Source organism: the organism of the source record quoted next, unplaced genomic scaffold (assembly GCF_019419815.1).
Source record: "Pyrus x bretschneideri cultivar Hongxiangsu unplaced genomic scaffold, Pyrus_bretschneideri_v1 Contig1, whole genome shotgun sequence".
Taxonomy (NCBI): domain Eukaryota; kingdom Viridiplantae; phylum Streptophyta; class Magnoliopsida; order Rosales; family Rosaceae; genus Pyrus; species Pyrus x bretschneideri.
The window spans coordinates 14,555,026-14,574,660 of record NW_025999390.1 but is presented as its reverse complement, the minus strand read 5'-3'; the positions used below and the strand labels follow the sequence as shown (position 1 = coordinate 14,574,660).

Below are 19,635 nucleotides of genomic sequence, written 5' to 3'. Positions count from 1 at the left end.
GGTGGAGTGAAGTGATCGATTTTTATGTGGAGTTGGAAAGGGGTTGATGATGGTTTGATGGGTGTTAGCCACCTGCTCAATAATCTTTTATTTCTTTATGTCTATTCCCATTTATAATAAAGTCTAAATCCTGAAATATTTGGGGCGGTACAAGTCCTTGTTTGGTTTATCCTTTGTTCCAACAAGAGATATATGATCATGAGTAGAAATTCAATTCAGGATGTCGACGTAAATATTTTTTACGAGTTAATCTACAAATTCTGTTGTTTGTTGTTGTGTTGAGTAATTAAAACCGTAGGTGTCAACAAATCTAATAAAGTATACCGTATTAGTTTGGTGTGCGATGATGTGAAGATAAGAGAATCTCACATTAATGCAGGGAAAAATATTGCAAAGGCTTATAAAAGGTTCAACTACTTCTCATATTGGCAATTAGTTTTATAGTGGAATCTCAATTTTTTTCATGGTATCAGAGCATATTGTCTTGCGTCTAAAGCCTAAGGATCACTCGTGTTCCATGTCACTTAATTTTTGTTGTCCATGTGTTAGGTTTGAAAATTTATTACACGTAAAGTCGTTATGTTGAGAGTATTAATTTCACATTGACAAATACTTATATGTAATTAAATTAATTATTTTGTAACGAAGCTCGGTCAACCAGTCTCTTGGCCATAACAAGAACCTTATCCTGCCCATGCAGTCAATTAGTAATTTGAATGATTGATACGCAACGTGACTAAGAGTCCATGATTTCTGGATCACTACACGTGTCATGAATTAGGCTGGTGATTGGGCCTAGATTTTTATAGTATTGGTCCATCGGTTGATCTTGTTGGGCTTCCTGCCTTATTAAACCTTATTCAGCTCAAAAGGTTCTTGGGCTATATTTAACCGTAGCATGTCTCCAATATTGGCCCATATTCCGAGGGTTCACCTGCCTCATGCGGGCGAGCTGCGTGTATTTTTATCGCGAGAATCCAATGGGTAATTTCTTCGGAAATAGTTTTTCTCATTATCTTCAAGTGATTGTGATGCTTCTCATTTTATTTATATCCGTTGAATGAATTTAAATTTTGAAATTACTTAAAAATGATGAGCAAAAATGCATCTTAAATTCTTCAAAAAGGTTTCTCTCAGTCCACGTATTATAGATGTTGAAAATGCATTTGATGGTTTACCTTTTTGTTTTACTTTATGGTTAAATCCAATTTATTTAATCTTAGTTATTAAATTAGTGACTGAATAATATTACAATATTAGCACTAATTGAATTGTTTAGCTTGAAAAAAATAAAGAATTAATATAAAATAGGGGCACTTAGATAGTGATAATATTATCAATATGCGACATATATTAGTACTATTTACATTTAAAAAATGCAAAAAACAAAAGAAAAATTGTTTTGGTGCATAAAGTTGTGGACTTGTCGGTGGCAATTGTTTGAGTACTTCCAGACTTTTCAATTTCTGAATTTCTTTTTCGATATTAAAAATAAAAAATATAACAGTGGAAATCAAATTAAAAGCTAAAAGATCCGTAGTGCTACATAGCATTAAAATTCTACTCACAAAAATGGTGAGGATGTTCCTCATTTTTCTACACCCTTCTTTGACATTACCCAATATCGAAGACAATTTTTTATTGATGGTCCATCATGTGGGTCTGTCGATTTTAGGCCGGTCTCTTGCTTGGCTTGGGCTGGGTGCCGATCAAAATGCTAGGCTGGAGTGGATATCTTGGGTGCCGGGCTAGTTTTTTGGTTGGGTGCTGGCCTATCAGTTCCCCGATGAAACTGCTCTAAAGTCCTACTCACAAAATGGTGAGGATGTTCCTCATTTTTCTACACCCTTCTTTGACATTACCCTATATCGAAGACAATTTTTTATTGATTCCAACATGAAATTGAAAAACTCGAAATTCCTCCTGTTTGAAATTGCATATGGTATGAAGCAATTTTGTTTATATACGTTTTTGTTAGAAGTGCTTTATAAAAATAAAAATAAAAACGTTAATCCAAGTTCTTTCTAGAAAAACATTTACATCCTGAATAAGCACCTACGATCCAGAATCATGAAAAACTCTAAATCCTAAACCCTAATAAAAACCCTCGTAAAAAGCGGTTATGTAAAACCCCAAACTCTAAACCCTAGTAAAAATTGTTTTTACAATTGTCAAAACTCACTTTTAACCTTTTCAAAAACAGTCTTGAACAAGTACCTACTCAATCCACCGAAATCAAGTGTAGATGTTACGCACTTCAAAAGACAAAAATAGGAAGAATATCTACTGTCTCAGTGATCCTCACACGTTGCATTAAGTTGTTACAATTGGTGAAAATAATCAGCAAATGTAGCATTAAAATACAATTCCGCAGCAGCAAATTAAAACTGAATTGATTATTAACCCCCTCAAGGGGCTCAACCAAAATCAAGCTTTGGGTGCAATAATCTCAGCCACTGAAGACCAAGTCCCAGACACCCCAATCACCACACCCACCACCACAATACACCCATCCAAACCGCTCCCAAACCAACTCAGCTCATCCCTAAACACCATCAGATGAAACAGAGCAGGCAGCACAAACCCCAGCGCCACACACACGCTGCTCCCCACCAGCGACAAAAAATCTGCAAAATTCGGCACCAGCAGCGCCACCAGGCTCACCCCAAAAACCAGCAGCCACCGCACCCACAGGGAGTAGGTGGAGCCGCAGAACCGCCGCTCCACCACTTCGAAAACCGGGTTCATCATTAATGGGAGAGTGAAGAACAGGTTTATGCACAAACCCAGCTGGACCAGCGTGCTTACTAAGCCCTGCCCGAAATTGGTGGTGATTATGTCTTTGGTTTCTTCCCCAAATGCAAAGTAACCCAGAACTCCGAATGATCCGTAGATCAGAGCTATGAATGCCATGCACAATGCCAGGACTTTCCCGAAATTCTCTTTGTTTTTGGCTTCGGATTCGAGGGGGAGGATCATTCCGATTCCCTCGAAGGCGTAAACCGCCACGCCGAGGCCGTAGAAGAAGACGGAGAAGCCGCCGAACGCCTGCAGAGCCGGTTTGTTTTGGAGGAAGATTATGACGTCTTCTACCATTACAACTCCCATGGCGCCGAGGTCGACGACGTCGGCGAAAATGCTCAGAGGGGCGAGATGGGTCAGGGTGGGAATCGAATTCAGACCCAACTGGAATGGGAAACAACCCCAGAGGTAGATTGATTTCGGGGTCAGACCAAGAATCCGGTCCGGGCCGGAGTAATTGAAGACGAAGGCTAAAGTGTTTGATATGAAGATTAGGTAGCTGATGCAGAACCCGGCCTGGGCGAGGACGATCATGACGTCGACGGAGAACCGGCCGATTGGGCCACAGACGGCGAAACCAAGGTCGCCGAAAGACGCGATCTTTGAGAGGCCGCCGCCGTGGAGGGAGTCGAGCTTGCGGCGGGTGTGGATTAGGAGCATCATACAGTGGTAGGTTAGGAAGGCGACGGAGAAGAGCATGAGGGAGCCGAAGACCCAGCCAGTTTTCTTGAAGGTGTAGGGTAGACCCAGCACGCCGGCGCCGACGATGGCGATGAAGACGTTGGCGAAGGTTTTGGATTGGGAGGAGAGCTTGCTGGGTTTGGAGAGGAGTGGAGTGTCTTCTCGGGGGAAGGGAGGTAGGGTGTTGGTGGAGGAGCTGGCTTCTTTGTCGAACACCACCATGGCTGCTGCCGCTCTGTGCCGCTGGGTGGACAATTGCAAGTTCCTAATTTTCTAGGGGTGGAAGTGAGAAATTTGGAAATTTGGGGGTTTGGGTTTTGGGATTTTGATTGGGAAGAGGGAGTAATAGAATTTGGAGATTGGATTGGAGTGAGAATTGGTGGAAATTGGGATTTGGGAAAGATGATTTTTTTTTTGGGTAAAAGTTGGGAAAGATGATGGGTATGGGGATGTGGGGGGATGCTGGGTAGCTGGGTATTCTATTTCTATTTGAGCAAGTTATTGGAAGCGGCCAAAAAGTCAAATAAGAATAATCGGCATTTATCCAAAGACCAACATTGAAAATCTATAGCATAAATATCTAAACCACTAAACCAAATCTTAGCATATAAAATTTCACACTTCTTGGTACTTTCCCATTCTCACACTCTCGTTTTTGCATACCAATCGTAACCTAAACCCTCGTGAGTGCGGCACACACCTTTTTGTTTGTTTCGGAGCTGTTTTGACGGAGCGTACTAAACTCACTACGTATCACACTTCTTGCGGCACGAGTTGACAACAATCATGTATTACCTGTGTTCGCGCCCAGACTCAAAGGGTGTGTGACGCGGCTTGGAGTCTTGCAATTTGAGCAAGCGGATCCAAGGTGTATTTAGTTGAGTCAAGACTATATGGGTGCGTTTGTTGCATCGGACTATCTCGAACTGGACTAATTTTAGGGATTAAGCTGGACTGGCTTAGACGAGACTAAACTGAACTAATTTAGTGAAGCGTTTGGTGCAGTGTCAGACTAAGAAGTAGGATTCTAATATTATATTATTTAATCTATATCTATAATATTTTATTATTTACTTAATATATATTTATTAATATTCTATTATTAATTTATCTTTTATTTCCTAGAATCTTTCTTTCTAGCTAACCTCTTTTTTTTTTTCCCTGTCGTCTCTCTCCCCTCTCCTCTGTGTATCCAAGTTTCTTCGCTCCTTTTCTCCCTCTGTTGCACAGACTGTTCGAATTAAAATCACAAAAAATGGAGACTTGCCTTCCCCCGAAAAACCCCAACCCTTCCCTCTCAAGCTTAGCATCGCCAATTCAATGGCAGCCATGGTGAGTTTTCATGTTCAGCTCATTCTCTCTCTTCCCTTAGTTTTTCCTTTCAAATCCCTCTCTCTCTTCCCTTTGCCTCTTTTCCCATCCAACTTCACTTGTTCTTCCATGGGTGGGGATTGAAGTTGCAGACGGCACGGGTGGGTGGGGCTGGGTATGGTCGTGGGCAGGGATTGGAGTTGCAGACGGCAAAGGGTGGGTGGAGGAAGACGAGATGGATGAACCCAACCATCGAAAATCGAGGTCCAGGTCGATGTCGTCGAAAATTGAAGACAGAGATGGATGAACCAGCCGTCAAAATCAAGGTCGAGGTCTATGCCGTAAAAAATTGGAGACCGAGATGGATGAACCTAGCCGTAAAAAAATTTCTATGTTCCAAGTTCCAGCTTTCATTGAAGCCTATGTCGTAGAAAATCGAGGTCGATGAACCCAGGGCGGTGAAGCAGATGAAGGCAATAAAGGATGCAACAAGAGTGGACGAAGGCGAAAGAGGATGATGGAAGGTCTTAGCTAAACCCGTGGGTGTTGGGGTCTCTCGCTAAGACCGGCTAATGAAGCCGTTTGTGAAAGCGAGTCCCACTTAGTGCCATTAATCTTAGTCCCGTAAGCCACCAAACACAAGACTACAATCCAATCCAATCCAATCCAGTAAAGGCTAAGAAGGGTAAACAAACGCCCCCTATGAGTATTAGGTGTTTTCACAAACCCCTTCCATCAATCTTTGACGAAAAAACACCATTCCATCAATCTAATCTTGCAATCAAAACCCCAATCCCTTTTTAAATTATTTATTTATTTTAAGGGTAATGTTAGGGGAGAACAAATTTTTAAACTAAATTTTGCAAATTATGTGATGTGGTTGTTGATGATTGAATTATTATTAAGTGTTGATTAACGTGCTTTTTTTCTACTGATGACACATTATATGATTTGCAAATTTAATCTACCCACAGTTACTCTAATTTTAAATATCATAACAAAGGATCCTCATTATTTTTTGTACTGTATTTGGATTATAATTATAATTTTAATTGAAATCTTGGTAGAACAAACCTAACTTTGTTTTGGAGTTCATGAGAGACGGGCTAAATTACAGGTGTCTTTTGAATGTTCCGTACACTAATTCTCATTGATATGGGCACACAAGCACCAGAAGAAATGAATTTTCTAATTTTCTACCATTTTTTAATTTTAGGACCTTTCTGTTGAATTCACATAACTTGAATTGAACCTACAAAAACAACAAAGACGGATGCGTGAACATTTCCAACTTTTCAACCAATTAATATATAAACAAAGAGCCGTCTTCAAGAGAGACAATATGACGTACGACGTATCATCAGTTGCATACAATCACATTACGAAAGATATACGAAAATCACCATTTCTGGTCAAAGGCCTAAAGCCAGATGCCTAAACACATTATCCAGTTCCTATCCTACCATGGTTGGCCCACTTCACTTTCCTTGCACCCACCCATCATCAAAACATGAACATCAAATGTTGATGCAACATGAAAGAAACCATGATTAAAATCATCTCTTTCATCAGCCCGAAGGCGCCACGACCATTGGTACCTTTGCCATACGGTAGGGCAAGAGACCTGTTCGTGGGTTCGGGAAGTTTGATGAACTACTGGTCGCTCTCCTCACAAACCACAACTAATAACATCCTCCAACTCTTATTAACAGCTCAAACGCTTCACCCAATCAATTTTCCATATACACACATATATAAGACACTACTGTAGAAACTAGAACCACCAACCCCTTTGTTCTCCCTCCGTTGTTTCCAAATTTCCGAAACTCAATTCCATCCTACCCCTTCAACTCAAACCTCTAATAACGTATCAACGCAATAGAATTTTAATTGATACTGTCTGTTTTCTGATCATTAAACAAACTCAAGATGTTAAAACAATCACAAACTGAAATTTCCAGCCATAGCTTCTCCCGTATCCCTTCCGGGAAACCACGTCCCAACCTGGCCAACTAAATGTACTCTTAACCATATCCAAATGACATAAACAAACAGAAAAAGAAAAATCTCAATTCTACCTAGGATCAAAGCACACTGATATTTGAAACCGAGCACGGCATTTTTCATTCAATCAACATGATGAATTTCTTAAGTTACTAATCACGACACTCAAATGCATAGACAGAAACATCATAAGCAAAACAAGGCTAGTTTAACGAAACGAAAGCCGTCCTCGTTCCTCATTCAAATCAAAATCTACCATGAAATCACAAGCTGAAAGGAGCTACTCAATTACACTAATCCCATGAACATCACTAACACAATCATTGATAATCAAACTTTCCAACAACATCGTACCAGTCAAAACCTTAAACCCAACAAAAAGACGCATGCTTTCCCCAAAACAACAATCAGAATCAAACCTAGGGTTTCAAAATTGGAGATTTTCCTCCCAAATCATTCCAATTCCTTAACAACCTTAATCCCCATAGAATTAGCCGTACCAATAACCGACTTACATATGGACTCCAACGGCATGTACTGGCAATACGGGTCGGACTGCTTCACCTTCGCGATCTCGTACACGTGCCTCACCGATAGCGTCGACGCCACCGCGTGTCCTGGACGACTGCTGCCAGACTCGATCCCGGCGGCCTTCTTCAAGTACCAGGTGACGGACGGCGACCTCACAGTGAACTCGAAGGTGTTGTCTTTGAAGGCGGTGATGATCACCGCCATGGGGGTTTCGGGTTTGTACTTTTGGGTCCGGGCGTTGAAGTCCTTGCAGAAGGCCATCAGGTTTAGCCTGTATTGACCCAGAGCGGGACCCACCGGAGCTACGGGTCGGGCGGCTCCCGCCGGGACTGTAAGGCGGATCGTCGCCGCAACGGGTCGTCGGGTTAGGATTTCCTTCAGGGTTGCCATGGGTTTTGCTGCTCGACTACAAACGCTCACGGCTCACTCACTTTGCAGGTGTGGGGTCTTTGGGAAATGGAGAGTGAAGCAAGTCGGAGCAGGCCTTGTTGGGCTGGGCCGCTGGTTTAATACTCATTGGCCCAGACCATTATCATCACTTTAGTTTTTCATTTATAATCTTTAGGTTTTTTAGGACCCTAATATGAGGTTTTCGGTACGTTATTCCAAGTGGTTGGAAAGAAAACAGACTTGCAGTGCAAATAAGTTTAATTTTCTTGATCGTGGATTAGAGTAATTTAGAATATTGTCCCGTTAAGGAGTCAATGTCGATATCAATTGCATGACTTTACAATAAGCAGTAACTCAAGGACAAGAAAATGAGAGGGAAAGGGAAAAAGGCTTTATACATGATCCATATTTGTTAAAAGTTCTACATATAGGAGGACTACTTGTAGAGTTTGCTATTTAAATCCTATAACCAAGTTGAAGGTAAGCTGACCGGTGCAAGAGAGCCTTGCAGCAACTTATGCAGTTCTAACATTAAAAAAAAATTCTGATTTTAAAGAATCAAATTCGAGATTGTTAATCGTATCTCAAATTGTACAGGCGTATGGTTAAAAGAAATCTGGAAGGCGCGGCCGCGGCAGGGTGCAGGAGCGACTCAGAAAAATCCCCGACAGGGGGTGTAAGCTCCATCTGTATCCATGCAAGTCCATCTGTTCAAATGGTGCTTAAGACACCCTTGAGAAGGTCCAACCCTTCAGCTGAAATGCTCCTTCTCTTGTGGGATTTAGATATTTCGGTTTTAGGAGGTGGATCTTCGGAGAAACAGACCACGACAACAGTGAGGTTATCGCACGTGTTTCGTTGGAGCGCTTCCTTGACAAGCGCTTTTGAACATCTCTCAGGATCATTGTGCTGCATGAGCTCCTTCCTCACCATTGTAACTGCGCACTGGCTGCTCATCACATCCCACAAGCCATCACAGCCCATTATCAAGAACTCGTCTTCTTCTGTTAGGACAATTTCCTCCAACTCTGGCTCGGAGCTCAAGGGGCTTTTTGAACCTTTTGAGCCCTTGATATGCCAGTCTCCAAGAGCACGCGCTACGGATAGTTGGCCATTGAGGTAGCCATCATAGATGACACCACCCAGCTTTTCAATTCTTAATCTTTCAGAGGTGCAGTTAGGTTTGTGATCTTTAGATAGCTCAATTGCCCTTCCCCGCTTGCCCAACACAGCTCGACAGTCCCCAGCATTAGCGATTAGCATGGTCCTGAAAGCATACAGCAGCATTCGAGATAAAGTAAAAATTTGTAGATGCAAAGTTTAATCATATTGTTTCGACTTTTTCAATGATTAATCAGCGCCAACAAACGTAATTACAGATCTTAATGTTGATGATCATAGACAGATAGATCAAGTGTAATTGCTCACCTTCCTAAGATCAGGGCAGTCAAGGCAGTGGTACCGGAGGACTTGTCAACAGAGCTAGCATCTGCAAAAGCATGATCAGCCTTCACAAAAGCGCTTCTAACTGCCTTTTTAATGCCAGATGGGAAGTGAGAGTCTTCAACGATGAATTTAAGGATGTTGCTTTTGATGAATGACGCTGCATCAACACCATTATGTCCATCAAAGACCTGTGGAAATCAACAAAATTTCAGTAAGAGTTCAATTTATAAGATGGTCTTGTCAAAAAGAAACTATGGAAAATTCTAAGTATGGTTGTCCCTGCATAAAAAAGTACCACTCAAAAAGAAATCAACTAGTCCAAGTTACGTACGCCATAAAATGCCCCAGGAGAAGGCAAGTTTTCAATTTCACCAATGTGATCATGGAGATTATCTACGCAACTGTGCTCATCCTCCATGTACTGTTTAGGTCCTTTCTCAGAGCAGCTTCCTGAACGGAATACAAATACGTACTCAGCTGTCTCACTTGCCGGTGACTTCAATCCCATATTTCCAATATCTGAATCCTATGAAAAAGGACAGCGTAGAGGAATAATTAATTAATTTTTTTCTTCTTCTGGATAAGATGTTAATCCATTTAAGCATACTAATTAAGGCATTTTGTGTCAGTTAAGCATTGTATCCTTGACCTCAGAAAGTTTCTCTATATGCAACAGAAACATGGATTGCATGCTACAAGGATCAATAAGGATCCCATAAGGCATTACCCTCTAGAACAACTATCAATGCATTTCTTTGATTTCCATTTGAGGCGTGCCAATCTGCACAGTTTCGTTAAGAAAAAACCAGATATTTTGCAGACATTATCCCATCAAATTTCAGGGTTGGCACATTAAGATAACAGTTGAACAAGTTTACTGGTAATTCTCTGACCACTCCAACACGTCGAAAAATTGTTTCCTTTTTGAATCTAGCATCATTCTCTAAATATTACGCACAAAACCCAGATTCATTTCTGCTGTTATCATTCAAATTCCTCCACAATGCAATAAATACATCAGTAGTACAATTCATTCTTTCCTGATTTACTTCCCAGTTCCCACTAAACACAATCAAACACATGTTCTTAATTAACAATGTAAAATCGACCCTTTTCGCGCCCGGTATCTATCTCTGATCTCTCCGGTTTTGATGAAGAAAAAGAATGTGCATTGTGCATAAATGCATATAAAGCACAATCATTTGCATACCCAATTCATAAAAAAATGCAGATTAAGAATAAAAATGAAGCTTCGCTCAGCTTACTGATTCGGTCAACAACGCATAGCTAGTGCAATTTCGCATAACCGAGAGGTTTCTCGGAGGCTTTCCGGTAGGAATGTGGTTCGAATTGGCCAAAGCGTCGACGTTTTGGTCTTCCATGATCGGCATTCCACCTCCCTTTAAGCACCCAACATCCAATCTGGTGACCTGTAGCGAGATATCTGCAGTTCCTGAAGCCATTAATCTCTCCTTCCTAACCCATCAATCTCTCTCTCAACCCTTTTCAACTAAACCACCATAACTTGAGCCAAAAGGCAAAAGCAGCTGTCACACAACCCCCATTTGCTTACAGAAAAAGCACTTCTCCACAATCAATGCCTCCAAAAGCCAAAACCCAGCTATCAAAAACCATCAAGCGCTTGATCCAAGATTCAGAATTTCACATAACAGATCAAGAAAGCAAGCTTCTTCTGCAACTCCAAGCCTCTGTTTTTCCAAAAGATTTGATTTTTCGAGTCGTTCCGGTGAATACAGATCGAAATTTACAAAACCCAGATCAAGAATTCAGCAGAAAAGCAAGAATTCAAAATCCCAAATGAAGTAATTCGAGAAAGATATACAGACGTGGGAAGAAAAACAGAGAGCCTAAGACCATAGCATAGCAGTAGGGAAGGGGGAACCGTTGGAGGAGGAAAGAGAGAGATAACTTTGCGTATGATGTGTAGCTGGTTGACTGGCGATTCCAGCTTTTCCGGTCGACATTGTAGCGCCAAGCAAGGAAGGGGGAGTTGGGGTACTGACACGTGTAAGCCTTTGTGGAAATGAGTTATTGGTATTATTGTGGTAGTTCTTTAATCTTGGATCTCTTTAGAAACAGATTTTTCAATGTGACCGGCACATAAGGTGCTGCACGAAATGTCATTATACAAATGGTGAAAATATGTGTGTTAAAAAAGTTAATAACTTAAAAATAAAAATTTTCATGATTTACATAAAAACACGTGACATACCACTTGTGTTCAATTAAATAATCGTATTTCAGTCCTCATCCTCACTCTCACCTGTCATACTAATAGCTTCCCCTTAGTTACCTTTGAGTTACAACTTGCCAAATATTAGCTTCCTTCCCTTTAAATGCTGGATAGGAGTTTATAAGGTGCTTATAACTTACAGTGCATTAACAGGGACCACAAGTGCAAAGAAATATAGTGGTTGTGGATTGTCGTTTTCTTTTGAGATTTTCCTTGTGACCATTTAGGCTTGGTCGTTGTTGTTAACTAATAATTAGTTGACAGGAAATAATGGTTATGTTTGAGATTATTAGGTAATCAACTATAAAAAAACAAGTTTGAATACCAATTTGATTTGGTATTCAAAAGATATAGTATTTGGAATCATCATTTAGCATAAACCAAACGAAACTGGCATGAACTGAATTGTACGATTTTAGTAATAAATTTAAGTAGAACCGCATTGAACTGGACTGTTAATATTTTTTGATTTCGGTTCCAGTTTAGGAGTGGAACCCTGTCGAATTGAACCGTGCTACGGAGCCACGAGGTGGGGAGAGGTTAGGCCAATGGATCTTTTATGCTTAAGGTAGTATATCTCAAAAGAGTGAGTGTTTAGGGTTTGTATGTGTAGTAAAAGCTTACCAAAGTTTGCTGGAGATGAGGTATTTATAGAGAGGTGGCCGACCTATGTGTAGGATTTTGCCCTACACTTGGCGACTTCCCATTGGCCAATGTTATGTCAATCGTAGGATGAATGATGAAATAATATTACAAAGATATTAATTAGATTATAATATCTTGGGATGATGATGGAGGATTCCTTACTTGATTAAATTGATCTTCAATTGGGAATATATTAAAGATATGATTTGGTAATTCATCATATCTTTAATGCATTTGACTTTTTCATGCCACGAGCACGAGAGCTCTGAGTAGTCGTGTTCGTTGCTTGAATTTCCAGGGATGCTAAGCTGCGCGTGAGAATATTTGTGTGCCCTACCCATTTAATGAGGACAATCTAATCTTCTTCGGGATAAAGTTCACGTGTCACCTTTAAGATTTTTTGCTCCACACTAACTTGCCCTGGTAGTTGATAAGTGTTTTTTTTTTTTCCTTCAAATTGGCATGCATGTCTTTGAATTGACTCTAGTGGAATATTGTATATGACAAATGAATTGAAATGTCGAATACTTCAGAACCAAAAGGAGCTTCTCCACCACCATAAAAAAAAACTTTTTCTTTCTGTTGAAAATAATATAACTTGTAATTTAGTTATTTATATCTTTAATAATTTATTCAAACTAAAGTTAAAATCATCGTTCCCAAATTAAAATAAGCATTGTTTTTAAAACTCCAAATAAAAGTTTTTCATTTTTTTTCAAAATTGTAATATTATTACTTAGTGGAAAAAAGACGATAAAATGTCACTCCCCCAACAATCATTCAATGGTCGTACTTACCAACAACAGTCTTTCAAGCCCTGCAGCTGTCACAAGAACGAAAAATTATCGTATAGTATTGAGATACGATTATCTAATTGAACAGGTTGAAGTGCTATAACATGTGAATTGACCATAGAACGTTTGATTTATACATTAAGCTATAGTATTAGTATATCACTAAATATACAATCTTATATAACAAATGAATGAACTGATCATACGATGCGATTGTGCTCTACTACTAGGAAAAAGAAGCCCTCGTTGTCTTGCAACTTTCTATCTTTTCCTTTTTCATGTGTAATCCAAAGCATCATATACTTTACTACAACCGAATTCCAAACACAGCAGACAGTATTAGAGAATCTGCACCAATTATGAAGCCAAGGACATGTAACAAAGTCGGTTCAAGTGGGAGATTACATTCCAATAAAAGAAAGCCCTCATTATTGACTTATCTTTTTTGCTTTATGGGTCGATTCAATTCTCAATGAGAGAGAGGTGGGCGCCGCTAGAAGCTATCACACGATAAAAACGAGATAACAAAAGTTTATCAGTGTTGGTGAGTGGGCAGCATGGCCCTTTGGATGCAAAGGTTGAGGATCCTCTTTCATGATTACGAGGATTATAAGAATTTTTACATTTTATTTGTTTATTATATATTGTGTGATCAATTTTCGTTAGGTACTATTTGTATTTAATTTTAAATAAAAAAAATTTAAAATGATTTCTAATCGTATGATGTATGATGATTGAATAGAATATAAAGATCCCTAAAATCCTAACAAAAAAAAATTTCGAATAGAATCCAAATCCAGATTTTTTTTTTTAACGAAATGCGAGCCTTGTTATTTTGTCATTTACATTAGGTTTCAGAATTTTTTTTATTAAATAAAAGTTAATTTTTGATTAAGAAAATTTTGACCAATTTTTTTTAGTAAAATTCTATTTTTAAATGATATTATACGTGCTTTTGGCTATTTGAAATTTATAATGAGCCCTAAAACTTGAATGACTTTTATGTTACGAACAAACTATAATTATTATTTTTCATGTCAATTATGTACTAATATGTGTAAATAATTTACACATAGCATTGTATTATTGAGAGAACATTATAGTAGTCGAGTACTTATGTTAAGACGTGACAAGATGAGATGTGACAAGCAAAAAGCAAGAATCTTAGAATAGTATTTGGTGTGATATAAAGTTATGAATCTTATCTAGAATAAAACATAGTTATAAGAGAACTTTGTGAAAATTCCAGTTAAACTAAGCATGATAAATACTAAAAATATATATGACAATATCTAAGAATTTCTTGTATATTCATTAATTTCCAAAGTGTAGTATATATATAGGAGTTACAATTGGACAACAGACTACTATTTACACTTTAACTAATATATAACTCGCAACACTTCCTCTCAAGTTGGAGCAAAGATGTCACGCATGCCCAACTTGTCAAGTGAGTTGGAAAACACACTATTAGACACAGCCTTAATAAGCACATCAACGAGTTGATCTTTAGATCCCACAAATGAAAACATAATAATTCCAGCATCTAATTTTTCCTTGATGAAATGTCGATCAATCTCCACATGTTTTGTTTGATCATGTTGCACTGGATTATTAGCAATCTCAATAGCAGCCTTGTTATCACAATGGAGTTTCATAGCACCCTTGAGTTTAAATCCAAGATCTCTCAACAATTTTTTCAACCACAACAACTCACATATACCATGAGACATACCACGAAACTCAGCTTCAACACTTGACCTAACCATCACTTTTTGTTTCTTGCTTCTCTAAGTAACTAGATTACCACCCACAAACGTAAAGTATCCATATGTAGATCGCCGGTCAGTGATAGAACCTGCCCAATCTGCATCTGTATATCATTCGACATTCAAGTGACCATTCTTAGAGAAAACCAAGCCTCTACCAGGAGCCATCTTCAAGTACCTCAAAATATGGATTACTGCATCTATATGAGCTTCACTAGGTTAGTGCATAAACTGACTTACCACACTAACTGCATAAGCCATGTCAAGGCAAGTGTAACATCCCACATCGCCCAGGGGAATGTATTATGTAAGCCTTATATGTATATTCTCATCTCTACCTAGCACGAGGCCTTTTGGGAGCTCATTGGCTTCGGGTTCCATCGGAACTTCGAAGTTAAGCGAGTAGCGTGCGAGAGCAATCCCATGATGGCTGACCTACTGGGAAGTTTTCCTGTGAGTTCCCAGAAACAAAACCGTGAGGGCGTGGTCGGGGCCCAAAGTAGACAGTATCGTGCTAGGGTGGAGTTGGGCCTGGGATGTGGTAGGGGCCGGGCCGGGATGTGACAATTTGGTATCAAAGCCAATCCCTGACTGGAAGTGTGCAGACGAGGATGTTGAGCCCCTAAGAGAGGTGGATTATAACATCCCACATTGCCTAGGGGAGTGGATATTGTAAGCCTTATATGTATATTCTCATCTTTACCTAGCACGAGGCCTTTTAGGAGCTCATTGGCTTCGGGTTCCATCGGAACTCCGAAGTTAAGTGAGTAGCACGCGAGAGCAATCCCATGATGGGTGACCTACTGGGAAGTTCTCGTGTGAGTTCCCATAAACAAAACTGTGAGGGCGTGGTTGGGGCCCAAAGCGGATAATATCGTGCTACGGTGGAGTCAGGCCCGGGATGTGATAATTTGGTATCAGAGCTAATTCCTGGCCGGAAGTGTGCCGACGAGGACGTTGGGCCCTTAAGAGGGGTGGATTGTAACATCCCACATTGCCTAGGAGAGTGGATCTTGTAAGCCTTATATGTATATTCCCATCTCTACCTAGCACGAGGCTTTTTGGGAGCTCACTGGTTTCGGGTTCCATCGGAACTCCGAAGTTAAGTGAGTAGCACGTGAGAGCAATCCCATGATGGGTGACCCACTGGGAAGTTCTTGTGTGAGTTCCTAGAAACAAAACTGTGAGGGCGTGGTCGGGGCCCAAAGCGGACAATATCGTGCTACGGTGGAGTCGGGCTCGGGATGTGGTTGGGGCTCGGGCCTGGATGTGACAGCGAGTGTGAGACAAATAAATTAATCTCTCTATAAGTCTCTGATACTGTTCCTTATGAGTAGGAACTTGATTCGGAAATAAACCTAGACGATGATTTTGCTCAATCGGAGTATCAACATGTTTGCAATCTAACAAATCAAGAACATACTTTTGTTGAGACATAAAAGTACCATGCTTGGATCGTGCAACCTCGATTCCAAGAAAATTCTTTAATTCACCCAATTCTTTCATCTCAAATTCAGTAGCTAGGTATTTTTGAAGGTGTTGTGTCTCATTCTGATCATCACCAGTCACTACTATGTTATCAACATAAATAATCAATGCAGTTAGCTTACCATTTTGTCACTTTAGAAACAAAGTATGATCTGAATGACTCTGGACATACCCAAACTTCTACATTGAACTTGTAAACCTCCCAAACCACACCCAAGGAGATTGTTTCAAACCATACAAACCCTTTCGCAATCTGCACACAACACTTTTTCCATGAAATATTTTGATACCAGGTGGGAGATCCATATAAACTTCCTCATTGAGATCACCATGAAGGAAAGCATTCTTAATATCAAATTGCAACATAGGCCAATCTTGATTTGTTGATAAGGATAGAAGAACACGCACAATATTAAGTTTGGCAACAGAAGCAAAAGTCTCCTGATAGTCCACCCCATATGTTTGAGTATAACTCTTAGCAACTAATCTGGCTTTATACTGGTCAATAGAACGATCTGCTTTGTGTTTAATAATGAACACCCATCTACATCCAACAACTTTCTTCTCATTTGGCAAAGGAACCAAATCCCAAATGGAATTATTTTCCAAAGCTTCCATCTCCACTTTCATGGCATTAACCCACTTAAGGTCAGACAAAGCATCGTGTAATTTTGTTGGAATGGATACAATAGATAGTTGACATATGTAAGATGCATATGGTTTGGACAAACACAAAATTGTTGATAAGATACTTGGCTTTGGCATGCATATCAGGCTCATATTGTACTTTAGGTTTTCCACGATTAGCTCGTGGAGGCAACTGATAAGTAAAAGAATCATCAGAATTTACCTCATGTATATCACCATCTTGTACCAAACTGTTAGAAGAATCATCATTAGACGAACCATCATCAGAAAACTTGTTAAACATACTAGCAGCAGACAGCTGGTCATCAGAAGGTAATTCGTCAGACATACCAACAGGCAACTTGTTGGGCATATCTGATCGGTCGTAAGTAGAAATAGTCTTGTTAATGATAGTTGACCGATCACTATCTATAGCCGACTAATCAGTATCACACAACATAATTGGTTCTATCCCCAACTCTGCTTATAACACATCATCACCATCTTTTCGAATCTGCACTTCACTCCCCCTCCCCCCTTGAAGTGAAGAGTCAGAAGAGGGCTTCACAAAATACAAAACTTCCTCGTGGAAGGTGACATCCATGGTAATATAAGTTTTCTAAGTCGGAGGATAATAACACTTATAGCCTAATGGATTGTTAGCATACCCAATAAATACACATCGGAGATCACACGCATCAAGTTTACTCCGTGGATGAGAGTAGACATGCACATACGCAATACACCCAAACACCTTCGGAGGAAGTTTGGACACATAAACAAGAGAAACATGTTTTTGTAGCGCATCAAGCAGTGTCTGAAAATCAAGAACCTTACTTGGAACACGATTTATCAAATACACAACAGCCAAAACAACATGACCCCACAAATGATTAGGAACACATGTATCCAACATCAAGGAGCGGGCAACCTCCATTATTTGACGATTCTTCCGTTCAGACACACCATTTTGTTAGGGTGTAAATGAAGTAGTCGTTTGGTGAATAATACCCTGATCTTGAAAAAAACATGCCAAAGTGTGATTCACATATTCTCCTCTGTTATCAGACCTTAAGACCTTAACTTTGGTCTGAAACTGAGTAGCAAAGGAACATCACTCTTATTCTTGAAGAAGCAAAGGAACATCACCATTGCACAAAATTCTTGAAGAAGCAAAGGAACATCACTCTTATTCTTCATCAAGAACACCCGAGTTAATCGAGTACAATCATTAATAAAAGTAACAAACCAACGGAATCCATTAGAAGTAACCTTCGCCACACCTCACACATCAGAATGTATTAAATCAAATGGTAAAGTAGCTTTAGAATCACTTATGGAAAAGGAAGCACGATGACTCTTAGCCATGACACATGTTTCACACTTGAACTCTGAATCATTACAAGTGCGAAACAAAGAAGGAAATAGATACTTTATATAACTGAATGATGGATGTCCTAATCGTCGATTCCACAACCAAATTTGATGTCTGTCATCCACTTTAGCACTTAAAACTTGACGATTATTTGAACTGGAAACAACTGTATCCTCCATAGTCAAGATGTACAAACCCCTAATTCTTTTACCACGACCAACTATCATGTGGGTGTGAATGTTTTGAAAATAACAATACGTGGGGTATAAGTGAGCAGAACAATATAAGGTATCAAGTAGTTTTCCTACCGACAAAAGATTGCACTTAACATCAGGAACAAGTAAAACATGGACCAGTGATAAGGTTGGAGTAAGAGAGATAGTGCCTTCACCCTTCACAGGGGAAGGTGCTCCATTTGCACTAGTAATATACTGATCACGAATATAGTCACATAACTCATCAAACACTCTAGGGTCATTAGTCAAATGATCAGTGGCCCCAATATCAATTATCCATATATTCGTTTCACGAAGATGCATAACAACACTATGATCATATTGAGCTTTTTAACTAAACCACAAACAATATATGCACAAAAGATGCGCAACGGAATGCAAACAATTTACCAGAATACTGTTCACACACTGTAGTAGAGCACTGTTCACGACATTGTAGCAAGGCACTGTTCACTGCATTGTAGCGAGGCACTGTTTGCGGCACTATTCTTTCTTCTTCTTTTTATTTTTTATTTTTTTTAATTATGTATTTTTTTAACGAAGGAAATCACAACAAAAGTGGGCACAAAATTAAAGCACACAGGATACCAAGAGCGAACTGCTCTGATGCTAAGTTAAACTAAAAATGGTAAATACCAAAAATATATATGACAATATTTGGGAATTTCTTGTATATTCATTAATGTGGGAGTATATATAGGAGTTACAATTGATATTACATATGCACTTCGTCAATGTGGGACAACAGATTACTATTTATACTTTAACTAGTATATAACTCACAACAATTCCTCTTAAGCCTATAAATATGTGTGTAAGTTTGTAGGAAGGTAGATTAGATTGGAGAATTGAATAATAGTTGAATGTTTGTATAAACCTCTCTTTTAAAGTAAATATCCTTGTTTGAGTCTCCTAAAGAGTATATCCCAGTTATTGTATAGGTTTTATACGTGATAGTATCAGAGCCTTCCTTTTGTAGGTGGCTCAGGTGAAGTTTTCCCTCATAGTTTGAGTATTCCTTGTTACGCAGATTTTTAGTATGCTCTGCAGTTGCAACGTAAGCCTGATCTTTTGCATTAGAACTGAATCTCAATAATTTTTTTTTTCCCTTTTTTTTTTTTTTTTGTAAAGAATCTCCTTCATCCCTTTAAGCACCCTTAGGAAGTTGGTAAACACAATGGGCGGTAGTAAAGGTTGGCGTTGTAAGTCCCGATGAGGTGTTTCGAAGTCTTCATGTTCGAGGCCGCATGGGTTTAAATCCTCTTGAGGTATCTAGTGTTGA

At 39.4% G+C, this 19,635-nt stretch overlaps 3 protein-coding genes across 3 annotated transcripts; all 3 read right to left on the bottom strand.

Annotated features, from left to right (window-relative positions):
- Positions 1 to 2,271: 2,271 nt before the first annotated feature.
- Positions 2,272 to 3,893, bottom strand: LOC103950169 (amino acid transporter AVT3B-like). The gene has a single exon (XM_009361333.3). The coding sequence runs from the start codon at positions 3,703 to 3,705 to the stop codon at positions 2,428 to 2,430; it is 1,278 nt and encodes a 425-aa protein (XP_009359608.1). The 5' UTR covers positions 3,706 to 3,893; the 3' UTR covers positions 2,272 to 2,427.
- Positions 3,894 to 7,002: 3,109 nt separating this feature from the next.
- Positions 7,003 to 7,814, bottom strand: LOC103950170 (54S ribosomal protein L19, mitochondrial). Its single transcript, XM_009361334.3, has one exon. The coding sequence runs from the start codon at positions 7,717 to 7,719 to the stop codon at positions 7,252 to 7,254; it is 468 nt and encodes a 155-aa protein (XP_009359609.1). The 5' UTR covers positions 7,720 to 7,814; the 3' UTR covers positions 7,003 to 7,251.
- A 274-nt stretch (positions 7,815 to 8,088) lies between these two features.
- Positions 8,089 to 11,191, bottom strand: LOC103950171 (probable protein phosphatase 2C 47). The gene is made up of 4 exons (XM_048588054.1): positions 10,431 to 11,191; positions 9,497 to 9,691; positions 9,148 to 9,353; positions 8,089 to 8,986 (listed from the first exon to the last, which is right to left on the bottom strand). The coding sequence occupies exons 1-4, from the start codon at positions 10,626 to 10,628 to the stop codon at positions 8,431 to 8,433; spliced, it is 1,155 nt and encodes a 384-aa protein (XP_048444011.1). The 5' UTR covers positions 10,629 to 11,191; the 3' UTR covers positions 8,089 to 8,430.
- Between the last annotated feature and the right edge of the window lie 8,444 nt (positions 11,192 to 19,635).

What these genes read in the sequence shown, in the direction of transcription:
- LOC103950169 (XM_009361333.3), bottom strand. Translation starts at nt 3,705, where the DNA reads ATGGTGGTGTTCGACAAAGAAGCCAGCTCCTCCACCAACACCCTACCT.
- LOC103950170 (XM_009361334.3), bottom strand. Translation starts at nt 7,719, where the DNA reads ATGGCAACCCTGAAGGAAATCCTAACCCGACGACCCGTTGCGGCGACG.
- LOC103950171 (XM_048588054.1), bottom strand. Translation starts at nt 10,628, where the DNA reads ATGGCTTCAGGAACTGCAGATATCTCGCTACAGGTCACCAGATTGGAT. An exon ending in CTCCTGGGGCATTTTATGGC is followed by an intron (nt 9,354 to 9,496) that starts GTACGTAACTTG and finishes TGATTTCCACAG; the next exon opens with GTCTTTGATGGACATAATGG. An exon ending in ACTGCCCTGATCTTAGGAAG is followed by an intron (nt 8,987 to 9,147) that starts GTGAGCAATTAC and finishes GTATGCTTTCAG; the next exon opens with GACCATGCTAATCGCTAATG.